Source organism: Podarcis muralis, chromosome 6 (assembly GCF_964188315.1).
Source record: "Podarcis muralis chromosome 6, rPodMur119.hap1.1, whole genome shotgun sequence".
Taxonomy (NCBI): Eukaryota; Metazoa; Chordata; class Lepidosauria; order Squamata; family Lacertidae; genus Podarcis; species Podarcis muralis.
Genome location: NC_135660.1, coordinates 78060226 through 78084666, shown reverse-complemented (window position 1 = coordinate 78084666; position 24441 = coordinate 78060226). Strand labels below are relative to the sequence as shown.

The window sequence follows — 24441 nt, the reverse complement described above, 5'->3', positions numbered from 1 at the left end:
CCCCTTTCTCTTCCATATCTCCTAATCTTAGCCCTATATTGAAATGAAATTTTCTTTTAAAAAAGGGAAAGAGGAAAAATAAATGTGCTCTTTTGATAAGGAACATGGCTGACCTTGATTGTTAGGGTTTTTGCTTAAGGTTGTTTGGTAACAAAGGTGTATCCTACATGCACTTACTGGGAAACTGCTTTATATTGGGTGCAGGATCTGTATTTATGAATAACTGTGACACAGAGAAACAAGTGAGATTGTGATGATTTAATGCTCCCATGTAACACACGTAGACAGCAGCTATTACTTGTAAATGGGGGGGGGGAGAGACATCTCTATTCAGGCTAGTAACAGTACAAGCTTGGCAGGAGTCACAATTCAGAAGTTCAAGAACAATGGAAGAAGTTCAGAACTGAATGGAAGCAATGAAGGTGTCCCAACAAGGTCCTACATCCCACCTGCCAAGCTGTTAAGATGAAGGATGGTGCACTAACTTCCACTAGACTTTCTCACTTTGCAGCAAAGTTGGGATTGCAAGCATGCACTCCCATCAGGGTGGGTGGGTCTGTCAGGAGTTCAGCCTACACTCGAGTAGGACTCTGGCTGAGACACATGCTCGACTGGCATGTTCCCTCCCTCCTGGTCGATCGTTCGGGAGCTTCATAAGCTTTCTTCAGCCCGAACATCACAGCGACCGATGCCAACCGACACCGGCACACTTAGGGATCCGCAGAGTTTGCGCAGTTGCGTAACAGACCTCAGCAACTCAGCATTTGGGCTAATCTACTTTATTTACATATAAACACACATGGAGCACTGCAACATGGCCCCCCCTCTCTCTAGCATCAGACAGCAAAGAGAAAAAGAACAAAGGACAATAGTCCCACTTCACGAAAGACAGTAACACAAACATCCTGTCTTCGTCACTTCCCACTCTGTGGAGTCAAAACCTATACCGTCGTGTGATAGACAATCCCATGACTGCAATCATAGATCAGGAATTCTAACAGGGTCTGCTCCCATCTGTGAAGGTGGTGCCTGTTTCTAGGCAACAAGACTTCACCTTCCTGTTGGGGCTCTTGTTCAGTCATTGGCACCTACTGTACTACCTCCCACCACAACTGCTCTCATCCCCCCCAACCTCCACTGAGGTGGGGGAAAGAGCCAGCATCCCTGCTCCCCATTCTGAAGCAGCTGAAGTTGGGAAAGAAAAGGAGATCCCCTCACCTTTCATCCAGATTCCTACCAGTACCCCCCTCCTGGTTTCTTCCTTCTCCCATTTCAAGACCTGCCAATACAAGCTTCCCCCTGGCAGCAGTGTGGGGGCTCATGACATTAACTGAGTTGTTAGCACTAGACACTTGCATAGAATCTGAACATAGAATAAATGTGCCCTCCCTGAACTTGGTTTATACGTGTCCACACACACAAACATACAAGGGTGTGTGTGTCTAGATCTCTTCCTAACTAAAGGTGCTACCCCTCCCTCCCAAATAATCCAACATAGAAATGGTGCAAATCTTACCCCTTGGGTTTTCCTTTACAGTTTTTAGTTGCTTTGACTCAGAATGAACCTTGAAATTGGGTTTAGGGAAAATTTGTTAAGTATCTAGGTGTGTGTGTGTATGCAGACCCTCCATGTGGAATTTCATTAGCCTATTTTTTCTTCTTCAAAAAAAACACCCTTTTTGTCTTCCGTCTATGTTACCTGATTCACCTCAATAGAAGCCCTAAAAATGCAGAAATCTACTGATAAGCTGGGTCCCTAACAAAATTTGGTGGGTGTGGGGTTATTCACTTATTACATCCAATGTGGAAAAATGGGGCAGGGTAGAACACGGAGCCTACTAGTGTTGTTATCTGATGTGTGAATAGGTCTATGAAACTATCTAAAGGCATTCAGTGAAGAGTCACCACAGCATTTGGCTGTGTAACGCTGGGAATATAATTATATACCTTTAGGAGCTGAGGTTTTGTTTGGCAGAGAAGGAAAGCAAACAGGAATTTGATTCACATTCGGTGAAACTCTAGAACCATGCAACAATGTTGCTGATGAATTTTTGGAAGCTGCATCTCTCGGTAACGAAGCAACCTGCTTCTTGGAAAGGTGGGCGGCCAAGAGCCAAGGTTTGCAAAACATCCGTGGGGAATCATGCTGCTATTCACTCATTTGTTTTCCCTCAAAATCCCCCAGATGTTCTGCCTGGTCAGAGACATCCACATTTGCTTCAAATGTTGTTTTAGATTACATCCAGTGATTGACAACCTAGAGATGCGCTGATTCTGCTCCTGAAAAATGTCTGAAGGCTTGATTAAACCTTTTCCTTAAAATTCCTCAGATTCTTTACCCAGGTTTGCTTCACATTTCACTGTAACTGACATGCTGATGGCAATTCTACATCTGTCTGTGAGATTCAAGTTTTCTTTTAGGAAGTCTTAAAAGTGTGGATGCTATGACAGCTCTTTCTCATCTGCTTCATACTGTAGTAGCTTAGATGGAAATGTTCTTCAGTCATGGCGATAGTCAGGACTTTTTTTCAGCTGGAACTCACTGGAACTTAGTCCCGCCACCTCTTTGGTGAGTTCCGGCACTTCTTTGTTGCGCTCTGGCAGCTGTTTAGTGGCATGGTGTCTGGAGGTGCAGGCAGCATCCTGGATTTGCATTGGAGGCTGTGGCACGGCCCAGGCGGAGGGTGATGTTGCAAGTCGGCAATATATTTCTTTGCTGCAGTGATGCTCCCTCCTAAGAAAACCTCAACTTGTGGGGGCTGCTTCCCCCTAAAAAAACAATTTTGGTTGGTCAACGAGTTCCTTCACCTCTTTTTCTATATATAAAAAAGGGCCTGGTGATATTCATTCTAGGCGTGGGAGTTAAATTCAACTCACATTTGAAAACAAATCTGGCAAATTCACACTTTCTGAAATGATTTGAGAACTGCCCAAATTCACAGCTATCTGAATATTGTGATGCCGGTCTCAAAAATGTGTGTATTATGGGGAAATGTGCTTAAAATGAATATATTAGCAGAAAATAGAATGCTGCATGCAAAAGCAAGTTTGGTAGTAGAAATTTGCACAAAAATCTTAAAATGTGGAGAACTGGGTTGAAGTAATTGAACAAGGGGTTCATATTAAAGGCCCATCGTGCCAGTGCAGTTGCCTGTGGGGCCCTGGACTTCTCAACACTGACAATGCATGTTGAAAATTGCATTTAATAATTTTGAATCAGTCAAAAACTCCCTGGTGAGTCCTGAGAACATTTTGAGGTTGAAAAATTCATATGCCAAATTACAGACATTGTCACTGTTACTGATTACATTGTCAGCATTACTAATCAATAATAGCTGATTTTATTAAGCTGTTCACATATTATACCTATTACATTACAAATCTCTCTCCCTCCATCCCTCTCCCTCTTCCTTTTAATTGGAATTGCTGAGGAGATTGTTTTCAGCTTTTGATTTGACATTCACACACCACCTGGTGACCGAGTCAAGGACTGCATTCTTTAAACAAAACTGGAGACATGCAGGTCAACGAGACATTTTCCCTGTGTCTCAAAACCTTTTTTTTTCCCCTCTCTCCTTCCAATACAAAGCCATGATCCAGCCAGAGTTAAACCCATTTAAGTCTCATTGATTACTATGGGAGAGTTAATTATGCAGTTAAATCTCCCGCAGAAACCTGTGGGACTTAAAACTGCTTACTTCGGCCTGGATTGTGTCCCTAATTGTTGTCAGTAACACAAACAATTAAATTTGGTACACAGCAGCCAAATATAATGGCCAAAAAAGGGGTCATAATTGGCTGTGTCAGCATTACCTGCAGCCTGAGCAGAGAAGGGGGAGTCTGAGCATTCACATTTTAGTGAACCAGGACTCCTGGAAATAGGAATGGGGGGATATTGTTTACTCTGCATTTTGACACAAGCTTGGCTGACTTACCTTACTTGGACCCATGCACAGATTAGAACATAGACAAGGTTGCAGATTCAATTCTCGTATAGGACAGCTGCATATTCCTGCATTGCAGGGGATTGGACTAGAGGACCCTCAAGTTCCCATCCAAGTCTAGAATTCTATGATTCTACATTTCTGAGCTTTTCTGGTCAGAAGTTGTGCAGGCTTTCCCTGAAAAAATCCCAAGAAAAATAAGAGATCTGGGAATTATCTCTTTGCATTTAAGAATGGTTTGTCTGAAATCAGAGTCAATGATACATTAAAAGCCATTCACGGCCTAGGACCCTCATACCTACAGGACTGCCTCTCCCGGTATGCCCCACGGAGGACCTTAAGGTCCATAAATAGCAACACCCTAGAGGTCCCGGGCCCTAAAGAAGTTAGATTAGCCTCAACCAGAGCCAGGGCTTTTTCAACACTGGCTCTGGCCTGGTGAAATGCTCTTTCTCATGAGACCAGGGCCCTGCAGGATCTGATTTCTTTCCGCAGGGCCTGTAAGACGGAGTTGTTCCGCCTGGCTTGGAGTCAATTTGATTCCCTCTCCCCCTTTCTTTTTTCCTTTCTCCTCCTGTGATGAGGCTGCATTTTAATGTTTCTATGTTTCAATGTATTTTAATCTTGTTTTTAAGTTGTATTCATTCAACTTGTTTTTATTATTGCTTGTTAGCTGCCCTGAGCCCAGCCTTGGCTGGGGAGGGCGGGGTATAAATAAAATTTATTATTATTAGTATTATTAAAAATACATTGTAGCAATCAAAACAATCTACGAAAGTTCCATTGACTTCTTTTGCATTACTCTGGAGTAACTGATTTGCAGCATGCAGCCTGTGATTAAAGGAATTGTGAATCAGGTCGTATATGATTATGCTAAGCATGCTTCACTTAATTTTATCAAGTACAAAATTGCATCGGGTTGAAAATACTAATTCAGAGCCCTTGATTGCCTTTGACCATTATATTTACGTTGAGGATTACATCTATTATAACTTTTGCATTGTAAGCGGGAGGTGGAGATTCAGAGGGCATATGAAAACCCCAAGCTACAATGATTTGCTCAGTTTATATAAATATCAATCTTACGTTTCTCATCCCTTGACCACCCTTTTTGAAACTATCAAACTACGCATGAATAGTGAGCGTTAAGTTACAGCAAGACAAATAGCTGAAGGCTATTGAACAACGCAGAGAATGGTATATGAAGAATGTGTGCTTTTCATACATTATTTATTTGGCGTCATTGCTTTATTACAAGGATTCCTATTTGGATAGTTTGTGGTTGTTTGAACAAGGCACGGTACAAGCAAAACAGCTCTTGGGGTTGTTTTGGAAAACCCGCTTGAAGAAACACCACCACAGTGGTCCAACTATTAGTGAGGGTGAGCTAGTTCTTAAAAACCTAAGAAGAGCCTGCTGGATCACACCAGTGGCCCATCTAGTCCAGCATCCTGTTCCTACCATGGCACAGATGCCTCTTGGCACAAGAGCACTCTCCCCTCAGTGGCTTCCAGCAACTGACATTCAGAAACATTATTGCTTCTGGAAATAAGAACATAGCTGTGATGGCTAGTAGCTATCAATAGCCTTAGCCTCCACGAGTTTCTCCAGTCCAAGATGGTGGCCGTCACTGCCTCTTGTGGGAGTAGAGTTCCATAGCTGAACTGTGTGCTTTGTGAAGAAGTGCTGTGCTTGCTTTCTTCTGTCCTGAACCTTGCAACAAGATTCAGGTGACAGATCTTGAGGCAAAGCTAGGGGTGAATAATGGTCGGTTATTCACTTTGTTAGTTCTATCATCAGGAGAAGGGTGCCATTTTAGGTGTGAAACAATGGAATATCTCGTGTTCAAGGGCCAAATGCAACTCCTCGGGACTCTTGGAATATGCCCCCTCCCCAGCCACACCCACCACTGGCCATGAATTGGACTCTCCTGGAAGATTTTTTTGCCTGGCTAGGTTGTGCACTTGAACTCTGTTCTTACCTGGGTGGAGGTATGTGTAGAAACGATCCTATTGTATGAAGGTGATATTTATTACTTATCTCATTTTTACCTCTGGCCTTACCCACCACAGACTGGCATGTGACTCATGAATGGACTGCAACCCACAGGCTGAAAAGGTTCCCCACCCTGGTCTTAGGCCATTTCTCAAGCATCTAATGTACCTCAAGGACACGGGTGGCGCTGTGGGTTAAACCACAGAGCCTAGGGCTTGCCGATCAGAAGGTCAGTGGTTCGAATCTGCGTGACGGGGTGAGCTCCCGTTGCTCGGTCCCTGCTCCTGCCAACCCAGCAGTTTGGAAGCATGAAGTGCAAGTAGATAAATAGGTACCGCTCTGGCGGGAAGGTAAACAGCGTTTCCGTGTGCTGCTCTGGTTCACCAGAAGCAGCTTAGTCATGCTGGCCACATAACCCGGAAGCTGTACGCCGGCTCCCTCGGCCAATAAAGCGAGATGATCGCCGCAACCCCAGAGTCAGCCACAACTGGACCTAATGGTCAGGGGTCCCTTTAGCTTTTTTACTGTACCTCAGGGACTTGACTGTGGCCCATGCAGGAGTGTGTCATGTGATCTGACTAGTGTTACACCTATAGACTTACGGTACCTATAAGCTGCAACAGTTTGCAGAAGCCACACCAGGTGGTGGAGGCGAGGGGGTCGCCACTGAAGGGTGTCCTTTTAATCACAATGGTATTGATTACGGGTTTTATTTTTCCTGTGTCATGCTATCAATTACTAGACATTCAAGGCACATAGGGGGGAATTCAATATAGTGCTATGGCAGTCATTCTATTAGCTTAAGCATTTCAGCTTGCCAGACAGAAAGATCCCCTCTCCTCCCCCTATATGCTATTCTGGGGTTTCTCCTGGCCCCCTGGAGCTAATATTGAGGAGGAGATGTGCAGAGGCAAGAAATGGGGCTAAGGCACATGGCACTAGCAGAAGTCCTTGCATGGGTTTCCTTTAATGGGACTCGTAGTTGAATTTGGACAATAGCCATTCTTGGGTTATTAAGTATCCGTGAAGTGACGGAGATTTATGCGCTAGGAAAGACAAGGAATACAGCCAGGTTGTTGTTGCTGTCGCTGCCTCATGATGTCATGCCTGAGACAAAGAAAATTATGTGACCAGTAGCTTGTCTCTAGGATGGTGAGTTCCGTGCAAGCCAGTAATGAAGAGTCAACACACAAGCCTTTGGGGTTATGAGAACCGGAAGTCCGGGTATCAACACTTAAGATATGGTAGTGAAAGTGGTTGGCCTTGCCTTGCCTTCTGCTCAGGTAACTGCCTTGGCTCAGAGCCCAAGAGTACACTTCCCACTCATTGGCCATCAGAGCCTTCCCTTCTAACATGCCAACAGAGGCCTGGCTGCATCACACACAGGTAGGCCCTCAAGGATCCCTGCTTCCTTTGAGCTTAATGGCTTTGAGAGTCTGGGAAACCCTCCTTTTGCCCTTTAAGTCAGGGATAGGGAACCTACAGCCCTGCAGATATTGCTGGACTCCAACTTCCACTCGATCCAGCCAGCATGGCCAGTGGTCAGAGATGATGGGGGTTGTAGTTCCAACAGTTTCTGTTTTCCAACATCTACCATAGTAAAACTGGGCATATCGTCCTTTGTTCTGAGTTCAGCCACATCAGTTCCAGACTTGGGCATGCAAAGTATCCAAGAGGGCACATTTGTAGCCCCGTAAAACAACATACAACCCACCGGTGCTTTGTTTGGGAACAGAAAGATATTGTAATGTAGCAGAAGACCAAATGTTTTGCGTGCCAGATTGAATCCTGGCATCTCCAGTTAAAAAAGATCGGGTGGTGGGAGATTGGAAAGACCTCTGCCTGACATCTTGGAGGCCAGAACAGACAGTACTGGGTAGTCAGATTAATAGCCTGACCTGGTATAAGGAAGCTCCCTTTCCAAATAGCTGATCAACATATTTGCATCTTATTTCACAGAGCCATGCACCTGCAATCCCAGCTGCTGAGCTGGCAGATTGCATGCAGCATGCATTGACATCAGTATACGACCACGTAGCTGCATTGTCGTGAATGTGTACAGGTCATCTGAGAACTCTTAATGCTGAGTCTGGCTGGATGAATGACCATACTTTAAGGCTGCATGTCTAGAAACGCAGGTCAGAGGTGAATGACTACGAGTTTAAAATGCAGGATCGGCGCATTCTTGTCCAAGCTGAAGATTCCCCTCCCTGCCATCATTTACACAAGTAATTGATGCTAAGGTTGAATGTTTGCAGAATTAAAAGGGGCATCAGCCTGGTGAAAGTTAATTCATTTCTTGTTTCAGTCAAATATTTGGCAATCATTTCCTGTATTCACTCGGCCCTGGATTTATACAGCTTGTGTTGATTAAAGCGGCCTTAATATGCATGGAGTTTTGAAAGACTGCAGATTTAAAGTAGTGGTTGCCAAACTTTTCGGCACTTGTTCCCATCTGTCAATGAGATCCTGTCGTCGTCTTCTTTCTGGCTCTGTTCCCTAATCTTGTATACACACACACAACATGTAGCACATCATTATTATTTGCTATACAGAATCGGTACGCAAACTGAAACCATGAAATATGCACAGAAAAGTATGAATATACTTACCTTGCACATCTAGTCCCTTGAACAACCACTCACTCAACATTTATTGATGGCAACATGGCAGTCCCAGCTAGCATGGCCAATGTTCAGAGATTATGGAAGCTGTAGTCCAAAAACATCTGGAGGGCTACAGATCCTCACCATTCCTGCCTTAGATCAACCACAGGTTTTGTATGACCTTTGCGTTTTGACTGCTGGGCTTCAGACAAGGTCTCTGCATCTCTACCTGCCAGGATCCATTTTTTTTTCCATCTGGGCCCACTCAGGTTCCTGAATTTTGTCTTTCAAGAATGAACAACTCTCTGATGAGCTATAGGACCTTTTAAATCATCATGATTGTTATGATTTTCAGCTCCCTGGGTTCAGTGTTGTTGTTGTTTAGTCATTTAGTCGTGTCGGACTCTTCATGACCCCATGGACCAGAGCACGCCAGGCACTCCTGTCTTCCACTGCCTCTCGCAGTTTGGTCGAACTCATGCTGGTAGCTTCGAGAACACTATCCAACCATCTCATCCTCTGTCGTCCCCTTCTCCTTGTGCCCTTCATCTTTCCCAACATCAGGGTCTTTTCCAGGGAGTCTTCTCTTCTCATGAGGTAGCCAAAGTATTGGAGCCTCAGCTTCAGGATCTGTCCTTCCAGTGAGCACTCAGGGCTGATTTCCTTAAGAATGGATAGGTTTGATCTTCTTGAAGTCAGATCACTGCCTTGCCATGGCGAAGGGGCTTGAATAACTCAGAGAAGCTATGAACTATGCCGAGCAGGGCACCCAAGATGGACAGGTCATAGTGGAGAGTTTTGACCAAACATGATCCACCTGGAGCAGGAACCAGCAAGCCACTCCAATATCCCTGCCAAGAAAACTCAATGGACAAAGACAACTGGGTTCAGTAGGAACCCCAAACTACTAATTACAATGCATGTATTATTGCATCCTTATAATGGTTGAACGTCAGAATTTTTTCCCCCTGACAGTCTCTCTTGTCCATGGAAAACAACCTCTAACATAATGTGTCTGACAACTAACCGCAATACCATTGTAAGGGATTCCGACAAGTTTGTTTTTGTTAACTTCAGCTTTCCTTTTAAGCCTGTTGTTTTTACAAGGTGGTACTGTAAATGAAATTTTAAAAATGGATTTAAATTTTTAAAAATGCAATATAGCTATATAATTCCCCTCCAACCCTCGTCCCCACAAAAAAAATATCCACTTGGGTGCAGTCTATATTAGCTGTTTTTAGTGTTAGCTTTTAAATATTTTTGATACATAAAACCACCGATAGCACAGATAATAGAATGAAATAGCAAACCCTCCCAAAGCCTCTGTTAGAATTAAATTTATATGCCTGAGCTTTAGTCACAGCTCAAAAACTCATTATAAGCCAATAAAGTTCAAATATTATATCAGTAGCTCATAATTTAAAGTCAGTGGTTGATGTGCATGATAGTTGTGGTCAGTATAATATTGAAGTGCCTGAACCATTTTTATTTTATTTTTTTTGCAATATATTTTATTAGTCTCCAAGGAGAATATCGCCCACTATCTTTGCAGCATGCATGATGGACCACAAGTAGCAGCCAATTATTGCTGAAATGCTGAGGGGGTGCACATTCTCCCGTTGACCCATTTCAGCTCAGAGAATATGCACCCCAAAGCAGACTCCTGCAAACTTACTCCATTCTCTAGCCAGATGTGGAGAAATGCACACAGTTGGAATTGTATAGCTGTAGCCTTCTTTTAAAACACACAAGCCCACTGCTCAGCTTTTCTGGAGTTGGGGGCTGGATTCAGTCCTCCCTGTTCTCCATTTGTTCCCAAACATCTGAGCACTTTTTCAAAGGGTCCACGAATGTGTAGACCCTGTTGCTCTGCAATGTGCTGTTTTGCATAAGTCCCATATGTAAAGCCTCTGACCATTATCCTTTCTCTTCCCATTGCGGAGCTTCTGAGTCACTTATCCTGTCCTCCATTCTGAGGACATCATAGAAGGTCAGGGTGCCCTGTTTGCATCTGTTTAAAGGTAAAGGGACCCTTGACCATTAGGCCATTAGACCATTGTGGCGCTCATCTCACTTTATTGGCCAAGGGAGTCGGCATACAGCTTCCGGGTCATGTGGCCAGCATGACTAAGCCGCTTCTGGCGAACCAGAGCAGCACATGGAAACGCTGTTTACCTTCCCGCTGGAGCTGTACCTATTTATCTACTTGCACTTTGACGTGCTTTTGAACTGCCAGGTTGTAAGGAGCAGGGGCCGAGCAACGGGAGCTCACCCCGTCACGGGGATTCGAACTGCCAACCTTCCAATCGGCAAGCCCTAGGCTCTGTGGTTTTACCCACAGTGCCACCCGCGTCCCTGCATTTGTTTAGGTGCCCTTTTAATCATTTCCAAAATCAGCAGAGGCTGGCCAGAGGCGGAGCTAGCTGCTCTGGCACCCAGGGTGGCGCACATGCTGTGCACCCAGGGGTGGGGCCATGGGGGTGGGGCGAGTGTCCATGGGGGGCATCGTGGCAAGTGTTCCAGGGGGTGAGACACCCAGAGGGGTGGAGCAGGCTGCTTCATGGGCGGGAGGGAGAGAGGGAGCCGTGCCACTTTGCCAGCATCCTTCCTTCCCTCTTTGAAGGGGGAAGGGGTGGAGGCTGCCAGCAAGGCGGCACAACTCCTCCCCTTTCCCCAACAGCCCGGAGTAGGCTTGGGAGTCGCAGGCGGGTGGCACGCCAAATATCACCCCCCCCCCCAGTGATGACACCCAGGGCACACCGCCCCCACCGCCCCCTTCCTCCGCCCCTCAGACTGGCCTGTTAGGGTGAATGGAGCACTGAGCTACCAGCACCCATCCAGACAGCTTCTCCTTGTCTCAGTGTTGAACTTGTAGAATTCAGCAGGGAGGAAGATAGGCACAAAAGTAGAATTAGTTTGCTCTGCCTGCCACTGGTTCTGCTTCTGCCTAACATCGGTCTCCTGTGTCTGTTCCTCCTATCTCTTCCAATGGTCACCAGCCACTACTGCAAGCTAGCTGGGGATCTGGTTGCAACCAATAGTGATTGGTTGAACTTCTACTGATGTCACAATACAGCCAGTGAGAATGTTACTTTCCAAGGAGTGTTGAAGCTCCCCTGCATCTGAGGGCCTGGGTGTCCAAGGCAGCTACAGAGAAGGCATGAGCCTGTGCTACTGATCAGCTGACTGACAGCAGGAAAGACCAGGGCTGTCACACCCCATGAATTGCAGTTGTATGAATTTGCACCCATGAAGCATTTTGACACTACTATCTTGTAGAACGTTTTCCACTCTCTTCTGAAATTTTCTTAATATGCCAAGGAATTAATAGATCACACAGTCATGGACAGAAATGTCCTTGTTGTTTTAATTACTGACAATGGAATTCTGCTTGTCTTAATTAGCTGAGTCATAATACAAAGTGTTTCTTTTTCTACATATCTTTTTCAAAGGCAGAATTAAAAAAACAATTCACTTCTATTTTTGCTTTCAAACTGTTCATTATAAAGGGGCATATTCAACTAACAGAGTAGATGCATGGAAAATAATGGACCTAAGTGACTTACGGTCATTAATTTCATTTTTTAAAAAAATCCATTTTTGCATTTTCTATTTTACATAAACAAATGAATTAAATACATAAACATACAATCCCTTTTGACTTCCCTCCCCCCATTGTTGATCTTAATGTAATGATTTCCCCCTCTGCTTCTCTTTCATAACTCTATTTTTATAACTTCTTTGTCAAGCCATAGTTCAAATTTTTACTACAAGTTTTCTGTCAATCCTACCAATGTATGTAATTGTTTACAATAGCTTTTAAAATAAATTATAAACTTCCCCCATTCTTTATTAAAGACCTCCTCTTCCTGGTTTCTAATTCTTACTGTAAGCTTTGCCATCTCGGCATACTTATGGCCATTAATTTCTGTGGATCTACTCTGAGTAAAAGTTAGTTGAATAGAATCCAAAATCCTTACTTTCGGAACAGATTCCGTTTGACTTCCAAGGTATGACTGTATAAGGTCTTCACAAGACTTTGCAATCTAATACCGTGTCCAAGAATGGTAATTTAAAACTTGTTAAGAATATTGCCCCCTCCACTTTGCTCATCGCAAACAGCTGAAAGTCTGGTAAACTTTGATAATAAATCTGATTTGCAATGGGGGTTTGAATACTTTTGATTGCAACTGTATATGCACAGCACATCATGCAGTGACTCAGTCCTGAATGGCAGGCCACTTGATGGCACAGGTGAATTTGAGCTGATCGATGCATGCAGCAAAACCATGCCTTATGGCTCTCGAGGGACACTGCCAACATCAGATCTTAGTGGGGAGACGTATCACATGCTGCTCTCAGTGCACTTCAGAATAAAGTTTAATCCTTTCCCATGAAAACTGGTACATTAGGGAGGAAGGCACTTGGTGGGCTGTAACTTTGATATACCATTTTCTGTATGCAGGGAAGGCTGTTATTTCTGTGTGGGCGAGCATGTGTGAAAGAGGCTAAGCCCTAGGCTGTAGCACTTGATAACTCTTGGGTTAGACAAAAAGGAATGAAACTGTATGGAAAGGGGAATTGTTGTTGTTGTTTAGTCGTCCTGTCGTGTCCGACTCTTCGTGACCCCATGAACCAGAGCACGCCAGGCACTCCTGTCTTCCACTGCCTCCCGCAGTTTGGTCAAACTTATGTTAGTAGCTTTGAGAACACTGTCCAACCATCTCGTCCTCTGTCATCCCCTTCTCCTTGTGCCCTCCATCTTTCCCAACATCAGGGTCTTTTCCAGGGTGTCTTCTCTTCTCATGAGGTGGCCAAAGTATTGGAGCCTCAGCTTCACGATCTGTCCTTCCAGTGAGCACTCAGGGTTGATTTCCTTCAGAAGGGATAGGTTTGATCTTCTTGCAGTCCATGGGACTCTCAAGAGTCTCCTCCAGCATCATAATTCAAAAGCATCAATTCTTCGACGACCAGCCTTCTTTATGGTCCAGCTCTCACTTCCATACATCACTACTGGGAAAACCATAGCTTTAACTATACGGACCTTTGTTGGCAAGGTGATATCTCTGCTTTTTAAGATGCTGTCTATGTTTGTCATTGCTTTTCTCCCAAGAAGCAGGTGTCTTTTAATATCGTGGCTGCTGTCACCATCTGCAGTGATCATGGAAACCAAGAAAGTAAAATCTCTCACTGCCTCCATTTCTTCCCCTTCTATTTGCCAGGAGGTGATGGGACCAGTGGCCATGATCTTGTTTTTTTGATGTTGAGCTTTAAACCATATCTTGCACTCTCCTCTTTCACCCTCATAGGTACACTTGAGGAGGAAGGGATCCAGGGCCAACTACAATCCTGTGTTTTATTTGCATTGTGGGGAAAGTAAAATTTGGGTGTATGAGACAAGATAGCATTCCGGATCATTTTTCTTTTAGCTGTGGAAGCATCCCTTATGGAGAAGGTGGTTTGTTTTCTTTAATTGTTAATGTCAAATAGTAGAAAATCATGCACCTTGACTGGATAGCTTGCCAGATGCCATGCTAGGCATTTATTAGAACCAGCTTAATCATCACAATGAGCAAGGCAGATGTCATGGTGGGTAGGCCCTCTGAATTCCCCAAACCATTTGCCATTGCTATTCGTTTTATGACAATATGTATCTGCGCAACCGATACAGTCAACCAGTCACTGAATCCATATTCTGCTTAATTACTCAACTTAAATTGCTTAACCACTTCCAGAGATAATTAAATTTGTGTATGTGTGTGTGTTTAAATTATGTGACACAGCATAGTTTGCAGTTAGCATGCTCAGTCCCTGCAGAATATTTATTTGGATTATACAAAATGTAGCCTTTTCTGCTCATTCCCTGATAAGACTCTGTGCTTGCATCAATTTCTTAAAAGTTTGGGTTTGACAGTTTAACTCTTCAAGATGTAATTCCTAAGGACCAGATGCTTTGCCAAAGGTCTCCTAATCACACCTCCGCACTTTTTCATTGTATATTTTGCTGGATCTCACCTATAGTTAGGTAAGATTTCAAAACATGCTCATTCTCTCGGCTGGTTTATTAGATGCACTCGGCTCATTGGAATGAGGAGGTGTACGGAAAGAAGAGTTTGCTTCTCTGGGTCACTGGCAATTTAAATGTTCTATATCAGCAATTGAAGAGATCGGTGAAAGGATTAGGGATCTTTAATGAGGAATTTGGATTCAGGTTGGGGGGGGGGAGATGTGAGTGGAAGAAAAGGGAGGTGTCTCGCAAAGGAGGGAAAGAGAACAAAATATATAAGAGCAAATAAATATTGATCCTGCTGTGCAAACAGTCCCTGAGTCTTGAGGAAGCCAATGTACAATAGAAAGATTCATTTTGAGGTGTATAGAAATTCTCTTCCACCCATTTATTTTCACAGAGTAGAACACACAGTATAAGAGGAAAATTAATTTTTGAATGCTCATTTTTGAAAGCTCTGTGGAACATTGAAGACCTAGGAATGATAATCATTTCAAAGAAATTGAATCATATTTGTTTACTTATTCTTAATTGCCCCTTTCGGTCAAAAATAGGCTTCCTGGGCAGCTTAAAAAATCTCTTCACACACACACACAAAGACAGACCCTGCCTTCAGGCTTACTTTCTAAAAAGACAAGATGTGAAAGGAAAATGGATTGGGAGGGAGGGAGAAGGAAACGGATGAACTCAGGTTCATGTTCTTAATCAGAAGATGTTCTGATAACTAGCTGATACGGGAAAGTTCAAGGAGAGGAGGCACTCACCACAAATGCTCCCTTCTCTTTCCTCCTCTGTTACAGCCTGATATAATATCTGCTGCAAGGTGATAGCTGACAGACACCTCTTTATTTTGGGTTACATTAATGTGTAGGTATGAAAGATATCCCCAATAATGAAGGTTCAGACCAAGAGAGGAGGTTCCAGTTTATTTATATTTTTAAAATAACAATTTTATACCACTTTCTAGCCCTCCAATGTGTTTTATGTGTGAGAACCAAACCAAACACAAGCAAGTAAAAAACAAACAACCCACTGGTTTTTCAAGTTTCAGTGTAATTGATGAGCATTTTGGCATCTGTACTGCAATATACCTTGGAGTCTGTACTTAGGGGTTTTGTGCAGATAGGGAACCATCTTCAAGCAGTTGGTTCAGTAGTTCTAATGCTGGAGAAGAGCAGGGAAGGCGGAAAGACCTAGTGATGAAGCAGATGCTAAGTAAAGGGCACAAAAGCAGGGGAAGTAGAGGGATATGAATGGATGGGGGAGAAATCCACCACTAAGAGAGAAGGGAGGCTGTCACCAGCAAAAGAATACCCCTGACTATAAGAGGCAGTTGAAAGCTAGACTGAGGACTCGGCTACACTAGTAAAGAAACAGCGGTTTGAATGTGCTATAAACATGCAACACCAGATGGCGGCAGAGAGCAGGAAATTTCAAGACGCGATTTTCCATAGAGATTTTTCTCTTTGTTATCTCACTTCTGACTTATTTATAGCATTGTTGTTTTTCCTGTGTCTAGATCCACCCTGGGCTAAGGACATGTGAGGGATTCAATTTCATACCCTCCAACTTCCTGGTGGTGAAAACCGGGATGTGCGTTCATTGGCCCTGCACTCTCACGCGAGCCCACCCCCCCATCAAATTTCCCCCTTGAGAGGGCAGGTTTGTGTGTGGTGTAGTGGTTAAGAGCGGTAGTCTTGCAATCTGGTGAACCGGGTTCGCTTCTCCGCTCCTCCACATGCAGCTGCTGAGTGACCTTGGGCTAGTCACACTTCTTTGAAGTCTCTCAACCCCACTCACCTCACAGAGTGTTTGTTGTGGGGGAGGAAGGGAAAGGAGAATGTTAGCCACTTTGAGACTCCTTAGGGTAGTGATAAAGCGGGATATCAAATCCAAACTCCTCCTCCTCCTCCTCCTGCAACACACGCCCATGCCCTACCCGATCCGGACCACTCTCTGCAGCCCATTTTCTCCTTCCCCTCTGCCACCTTTGCCGGCACCGCCTTTCCACTTCCTTCCTCCCCTTTCCCAGCTATCAAGGACACTACTTGCCTCCAGTCTTGTCTACTTCCTGAATTCCTCCACTCCTCGCCTCCCAGACACCCCTCTCTAGTGAATGCTCCCTGTCACCCACCCCTCTTCCTCCCTTACCAAGCTCCCATTCCCCCACTTGAACACTGCTTTCCAGCTGCCCTTACCCCTGGAAGAAGTTAGCCCTTCCCACTTCCCTCCCTCCACCTTCTAGCTGCAGCCCTGATGTGGTTGAGGGTTGCTTGTGAGTGACCCAGCCACATGGTCATGGCAGATTGCTCAAGCCTTTTCCATACAATCAGTATCCTAATCCTTTCCACCATGTGGTTGCATCATTTACCTACAGCCAAGCAGACCCCATGTGCATTTATTCTTTTCTTTAAAAAGCTTTTGCTTATTTTGCAGTTGCAATCAGGGAAAAAAAAACCACACACACACACACAGAGAGAGAGAGAGAGAGAGAGAGAGAGAGAGAGAGAGAGAGAGAGAGAATAAGTAACTACTGCTGAACTCAGTGGGTGATTCTAGTATGGTCTGGGTATATACTACAATTATTGATTGTGGTTCTGAACCTGAGTGGGTGAAAAATAAATATCCACCGCTGTTTTTGAAGCATGCTTTTTTGTGTGTTCAGGTTTATTTTGTAATTTTGTTGTTGGTAACACTTTAAAAGAATTAAACCTTTTTGAAGTATATAATTCAGCTGAAAAAAACATATTGTGCACTATTCACTCAAAGTAAAACAATTCTAAGGGCACACATTGTGCACCTAAAAATGTAATGTGTGAATGAGACAACCATGTGTTTGGAAATGCTTGTATCATATAGGTATATGCTCCAAACAACAAGGGTTGTCTGCAGCTCCCTGCCCAGTGTACGCTCAGTTGCAAATCCAATTTGTATGCAGATCGCCTCGCAGTTTATGAAATGGTTTTCAGTCCTATGGATTTAAATGGGAGACTTAAATGCATGCTTAAATATTTCCTTTTGAAAAGAATGGATTTTTATTTTATTTTTTTAATCAACACAAATTGTTGTCAGGGGGAGGATGGTTTTCACTCTGTTGTAAAACATCAAAAACAATTACTCTGGTGCAGCACTGATTCCTGGGTGTGAGAGTTTGAGTTGTCCCGCTGACCCTCAATGTCACCTAAAGATTCCCCATTCATTTCAGTGAGAGCAGGTGATCCAGTGGTCATTTTTTCTTTCATTCATTCAGTTCTGCTCCCTCATTTGGAATTAATGGGGCCACAGTCAGATGCATGCCTGGATTTCTTGACCAGAGCAAGTGTTCCCCCCCCACTCCAATATTTGCCCGTAACATCCATCCATGCTTTTGAATCTATACATTTCCCCTTCAAGCCTTGTATTTAATTCCTGTCATATGTTAACAGGTAGCAATATAATCCAGCCAATTTGATACGCAGTTGGTATATTAAGAAAGCCTTTTGAAATTAAAATAAATCACTTAAAGAATTATTGATTCATTTCCACATACGGTGTTCCAGCTGCCTATTAATTGTCGACTGCTTGTCCTCACATGAGACAGAATGTTTTCTCATATTCTTGATTTCCATTTCATCCCTCTCTTCAAGTTAATTATGCAGCAGTGATGTTTACCAAGGCTATTGCTTCCCCTCCTTGCCTGCCACCCCCTGCTCCCCAAAAATAAACTACACAATTCCCATGAAAGTAATATCCTGTGCAGTGGAGCACATCAGAAACTATGGAAAGACTTTGGCTTTCATCCAACTCTATCAAACTGCAGGGGTTTCTTTTTGGTTTGGCTTTGTTCCTTTCTTTTCAGCGCTGTAAATCTTTCAGTGTTTTATGTTGTTTGTACACTTGGAATCTGGGGGAACAACATGGAGGCTTAGGCAGGAGTGCTATATAGTCCAAAGCAAAAAAATAACCCCAAAACCACCCTGTACATTTTTAAAGGAATGGAGTTGTGGTCATGAAACGAGTGAATCCCAATGAGCCTTGTAAGTGATGAACATGACCGAGTATTAAACATAGAGTCCAGCTTCCAACCTTTCACCCACCACTTCCCTCCTGCCCTATGGATGCTATTTATATAGCTTTCTGAAGAATTGGGTAACGATCACATCAGATAAATGCCCTTGGTTTCCATAGTCATTTTCTTCAAGGTCCACAGCAGTCACCTGAAGGGAACCTCACGAGAAGTTGGCTCCTTTTCTCGAAAGTCCAAAGTCTTATATAAGGAACTAACAGCACAGTCCCATGCATGTCCCTTAAGTCCATTAGGCCTTAGCAAGTGGGGCTATAGGATAACATCCCAAGGATGGGACGATGTGTCACTTGAGATACAGGACTGCCACATCAAACAAGCCCCTCCATGTCCAGTCTACCCTATTTTCCTGTAATGTGTAGGATCACTTCCTGTCTGATGAGCCATATAACCAGATCATACGTTTCCCTGCCCTCCGGGGTACCTAAACGCAAAATGCGATGGCACCACTTCCTGCCATAATCCTGATTACATGTTTATAGGGTCTCCTTGGGGGGAAAATTCTGTTTGGGCCAGTGCAGCAGGCCCACGTCTCTCATAACAGCATTCAGGTGGGGATCCTAAGTCGGGGATGGTTTCTCCAAGCCAAAATCTGCACACTTCCTGGTCGCCATATGAAGAACGTGTCATGCTGATTCACACACCCTTAAAATAATAATAAGAAGAAGTTCCCCTATTTCTAGATGTTGCTGTTTAATGTTGCCATAATTTTCAATTTTGCTGTCCACAGAGAGCGAAGAGGTTTACCAGCGACAAGTGCTGTCTATTTCCTGTATCGTCTTTGGCATAGTCATAGTGGGCATGATCTGTGCAGCGTTCTACTTCAAAACAAAGTAAGAGCCTTTGTCTAGCCTCTGTCCTGTCATCCTTATGCCTTTTCAGTTCTTCTGTGTTTTTCCTCCATGGCATAATTTCTGAAGAGAGTAAGATACCAGAGACCCGATATACATTATTTCCTTGTCAGTCAACATGCTCCCCCTCCCCCCACAAAAACCCCTGCATGCAAAAACGCCCCCGCCATCTCCATGACTGACACTCATAATGTCATTTATCAGAGTTTGCATACAGGAACACAGATGAATGGGAAGGGTTTGAAGAGGTTAATCTTCTTTGATCTTCTGGAAAGGCATGAAAATGCATCGTTTTCCTACCAGCTTTTCATATATCACAAAAACTGGCTTTGGGTGAAACAATGTTGAACATCCTGGCGACAATTTTGTGATCCATAAAATAAATAAATTCATAGTATGGTAATGTCTGCATCTGGCTCGAGCGTATCTATTTTGATTCACGACAGATTTATCGGTTATATATCGGAAGATGCAGAGGGCCTGGTAGTTTATATGGCTCAAACTGCTCAATGACTCACAAGATTGGGCTGCCGGCAGTTAATAAATGAAGGTCCAAGCTTGCTTAGAAAGGAAGGAAGGGAGAATGGCGCTGTCTGCACCATGCTACACCTCTAAAGCAGTATTATACAGCTTCAAACATTCATGGTGTCACTCAGAGAATCCTGGGAACTGTAGTTTGTCATGGGCGCTGGGTTGTTATTCCCCTCACAACAGCTTCTTACATAGCATGAGGGTCTGCCATTAAAAGAGGAAAAGTCAAAAGTTCCATTGAGCATGCTCAAGCCCACACTAAAATTACATTTGGAGCCAACCTAGATGTGATGTTCATTGCAGTAATCCATTTAATTTGCAGATTTTTTGAATGTAAAGAGGAGCCTCAGGACTGCAGTTTTGGGGAAGCCGTAGTTTGACTCTTACTTCCTTTCCCCGTTACAGTTCTGATGAAAATGAACACTTCACGTTGGCTATTTGCATTTCAAGAGACACCTCCATTGGCCGCAGTGTAGGCTTCCTCCAAAGGCAAATAGCCACTACGGAGAAGCAGTTTGTGCCAGGAACTTAGCAAGGAAAGGAAGAGTTATAGTTCTCCTGCCCCCCCCCCCACAATGCTTCAGGCTTCCTTATGGCAGTAATTTACCTAACAAATAATATGCATGTTAAGTGCATTCATGCAATTGATGTCACTTCTACTTCAGTCAAGTCTATAACCTACTGAAATTTATTACTAGTAGCCACCAAAATCTGTTTTTGCCCTTGAGAAACATCACATTTAGGCCGCTGTCCTGGGAACTGGGCCTAGAAAATGGAGGAGGTGATTCAAAAAGTGATTTGAATGTCTCTTAGGCTGAGTGCCTTTTGTGTGATAAATGTTAGGCCCTTTGAAAAGGACAAGTCCTTCTTCCCTCGTGTCACCTCCTGTTCTTATCCTGTTTCTGTGAAGAGAGAGGAACATGTATGCCACTCAAAAGCTCTCTGGCGAACCATACCGCATCAAAAGTCAATGATGGACAATGGTTGGGGACTGTTTAGCAGTCAGAGAATGATGCAGCCCAGGTTAAGTTCCATTAATTTCAATGGGAGAAATTTCAGGACATGATTTTATTCCTCATTGAAATAAGTAGAATTTAAGTGCACTTGACTTTGGCAGTTTATGCCCACCAAAAAAAAGTAGAAACTTATAATATATGTCCCTATTAGACCTATGCCCATTGCAATAAAATGCTGTCTAGACAAGGCATTGATTACTTTTCTGTTATTTTATGATTAACCATTATGTTTTCATTTTATGTTCTGTGTTTTAGATAATTATTCTGAAGGAGGAAATTTGTGTTCTCGGATGTCACACTTACACATTGTACAACCTGTGCGTTGGCATCCTTGGAATACTCAAATCCACAAATGCATTATTTAATTTCTTTATTTTTATTGAGTAGAACAGACCCCCCCCCACACACACACACCATTGAACTGGCTTCACTGACCAAATAAAATCAAAGCTTTCTCTGTAGCTCTCATTGTCCTTGCTATGACACATAGTTCATCAGCTGCAAATTATGCAAGCAACAGTTTCATGGTTCTTAAACCAGGAAACCAGGAGTCAATGTGCATATATCACAACAATATAGGGTCTTGCCCTATCAGAATCTACCATAGCTCCCTATATGTATCTAGAATGTGAAGTGACTGAGCCATGAGTCTAAAATGTGAAAATTTCAGAAGTTTTTGAAATTAGTATTGCTGAATTTTGCAGTTCTTGGATGATGGGTGGCTCTTAAGAACACGAGAAGAGCTCTGCTGAATCAGACCAAAGGCCCATCTGATCCCGTATCCTGTTCTCACAGTGGCCAGCAAGAGATATATGGGGAGTTCACTAGCAGGGCATGAGCAAAACAGCACTCTCCCCATTTGTGATTCCCAACAACTGGCATTTAGAGTCTTTCTGCCTCCCAACTGTGGAGGTAATACACAGCCATTGTGCGTAGTAGCCATTGATAGCCTTGCCATCTCTGAATTTGTCTGAATTTTAAAGCCATCCAAGTTGATGGGCATCACTACAGCCAGTGGGAGCAACTTCCACCCTTTTATATGAGCTGCGAAGAAGTACCTTCTTTTGCCCATCCTGACTCTTTCGACATTCAGCTTTGTTAGGGGGTTCTAGTATTATGAGAGATGAAGGCGAACTATCAGAGTATATCCGGGCATATTATTGGTATAGGGAATGCCCATAACTTAGTGAACATTGACATTAATGTGTGAATGCTGACAACCCCTAATGAGTATAATGAACATTTTGAAATAATCAATAAGAAGGGACAAGAGCTCAGTGGTAGACCTTTGTGGGAACACTCAGTCAAATTAAAAATATCTGCAATGGCAGATACATATTGCAATGGCTATATGTAGAAGTTGGGTTTTTGTAATTATCATAAGCTGGAGAAAGGGGTTTCTATTTGCAGACAGAAATGCAGAGGTATAAGAATGGATGCTGAAGGAGGAACATGTGTTGGTCCTCAGTGGCACATACATTGCATGTAGAAGGGGTGATGCTCAGCATAGTTACAAAACTCGGGTACTAGGTGATGAGAAAGACCTCTGAGACCTTGGAGAGCAGCAGACTAGTCAGCACAGGCAAAACTAAGCTACATGGACAAACAGACCCAGAAGTTCCCTACACTTGTGAATACATCTCCCCACATTTTGGACAAGCATCCCTTCATGTTGACAATAGCATTTTGCCAGTTCTCATTGTTTGCTGGTTGTTGTTTGTTTATTTGTTTGTTCCCCCCAAAACATTAACAACATTGGCCTGGGACTGCCCATTTTCACCTTTGAATGTTGGTATGAGCCACATTTCAAGCAGGCAGTGTGACAAATAAAAAAAAAAATGGTTGGGACCAACTGGCTCACTTTGGCTCAAGTTGTGGCAAAAATCGGCCTGCGCAAGCTTGCAAGTCTCAGGGAAAGAAGGGTGGGTGTAAAAAAGCGGCTTAACCCCTTTCCCTTTGGTCATTTTTCCATTTGAAAAACACTTTCCCCAAGCTAAGCTTTCATTCACAGCTAGGGCATCCTCTGAGGAAAAAGTAATCAGGTGAAGCTGTTTTGAGGTGAGAAATACCTGAAGGTGAACTCCATCTACCCACTGTGGTGGTCGAGGAACAAAATACTTTATATAAGACTCATGCGCAGCAATCTCGAAATTGCTGTGGTATTCTCTCACCAGCAAAGCATCTGAAACTAGCTCACAATAACAAAAAAGGGCTACTGCTCAAAAGCATGTGCTCTGGATGCAGAAGGCTCCCAAGTTCCATCTGGCATCTTTAGGCAGGGCTGAGAATGTCTCACGTCCAAAAGCTTGGAGAACTGTGGGCAGTCATTGTAGACAACGCTGACCTGGCTCAATATATGGCAGCTTCCTACATTCCTCAGATATTCTGATTACTAGAACGGTCCGAAAATGGGTGGGGACATGAAATGTATGGCCAAATTAGTTGAAGTGTTTTCAAATTGAATGGACAGTTCCCAGCCAGAACATCAGAACAGTTTCGTCTCACAATGATCTTCTGACATCATAATAGAAGTCAAACCACTCTGGCAGTTCACACCCTTGAATCAGCCACAGATGTGGTGGGTTTGAGTTTGTGTGTGTAGATAGATATACAGTGACAGCCAGCAATGTACTGATGCTTGCAGAAGTGAGAGATGTAATTAAAGCACATAAAAGAATGAAAAGCCACTTCTTTTTCTCTCTTTCCCCCCACCCCGCACCAAACTCACAGTGTCTATGACAGTAGTGTCTCACATCAGATGTAACTGTTCTGTAGGAAAGGCTATGTGAATGGAAAACAGGGACGTATGTACACTTGATAACTATGAAAATCCTTTAATAAAAACAACTATTTTTAAAAAGCACATAAAACATGCAATTCATATAATTCCCGTGAACTGTGAACTTTTGTTCCCCAATTCTTTTAAAATGGATGTTTGTAATAATGCTCCAAATAAGCATACTCTGCAGTAGAATTTCACTTGCAGTGAAATTGTGTTAATTCTGTTACACATTATAGATCAAGCTTCAGGCATGGTTGCAGATAGAGGCATACTTCTAGTGTGAATTACAAAAAGGAATGCTTATTTATTGCTAAGATGAGACGTATTCTTCTAAGAACATGTCCCCCCCACCACCACCAAAAAAGGGCACTTTGCACAATTTTCTCTGATTTTCCCCCATTTCCCCACACAATGCTCCAGAACAACCCTGGCTGCAGAGCACTGTGAAGGATGCAGAATGGTGGCCAGGCTGCCAATATGCTTATTGCTGCTGTAACCACTTGCAGCAGCAATGAAAAAGAATCAAAGAAACAAACAAAAAGATTCCCCACCCCTGAGAAACTGTAGGAGAATTTCTCCCTTGCTGTTCTAGCATTTTGTTGAAGTACTTTCCCCAATTTTTCTGTCCACAAATGCATACAGCTCT

The 24441-nt window shown here is 43.4% G+C and overlaps 1 protein-coding gene across 3 annotated transcripts in view; it reads left to right on the top strand.

Moving 5' to 3' along the window:
- The window catches only part of NRG3 (neuregulin 3), a 611592-nt gene that overhangs the window by 553268 nt on the left and 33883 nt on the right, over positions 1 to 24441 (top strand). For all 3 annotated transcript variants that reach the window (XM_077930602.1, XM_077930601.1, XM_028729231.2), the window contains one exon: positions 19346 to 19448. In XM_077930602.1, the coding sequence (XP_077786728.1) occupies positions 19346 to 19448 (103 nt within the window). The remainder of the gene's footprint in view (positions 1 to 19345; positions 19449 to 24441) is intronic.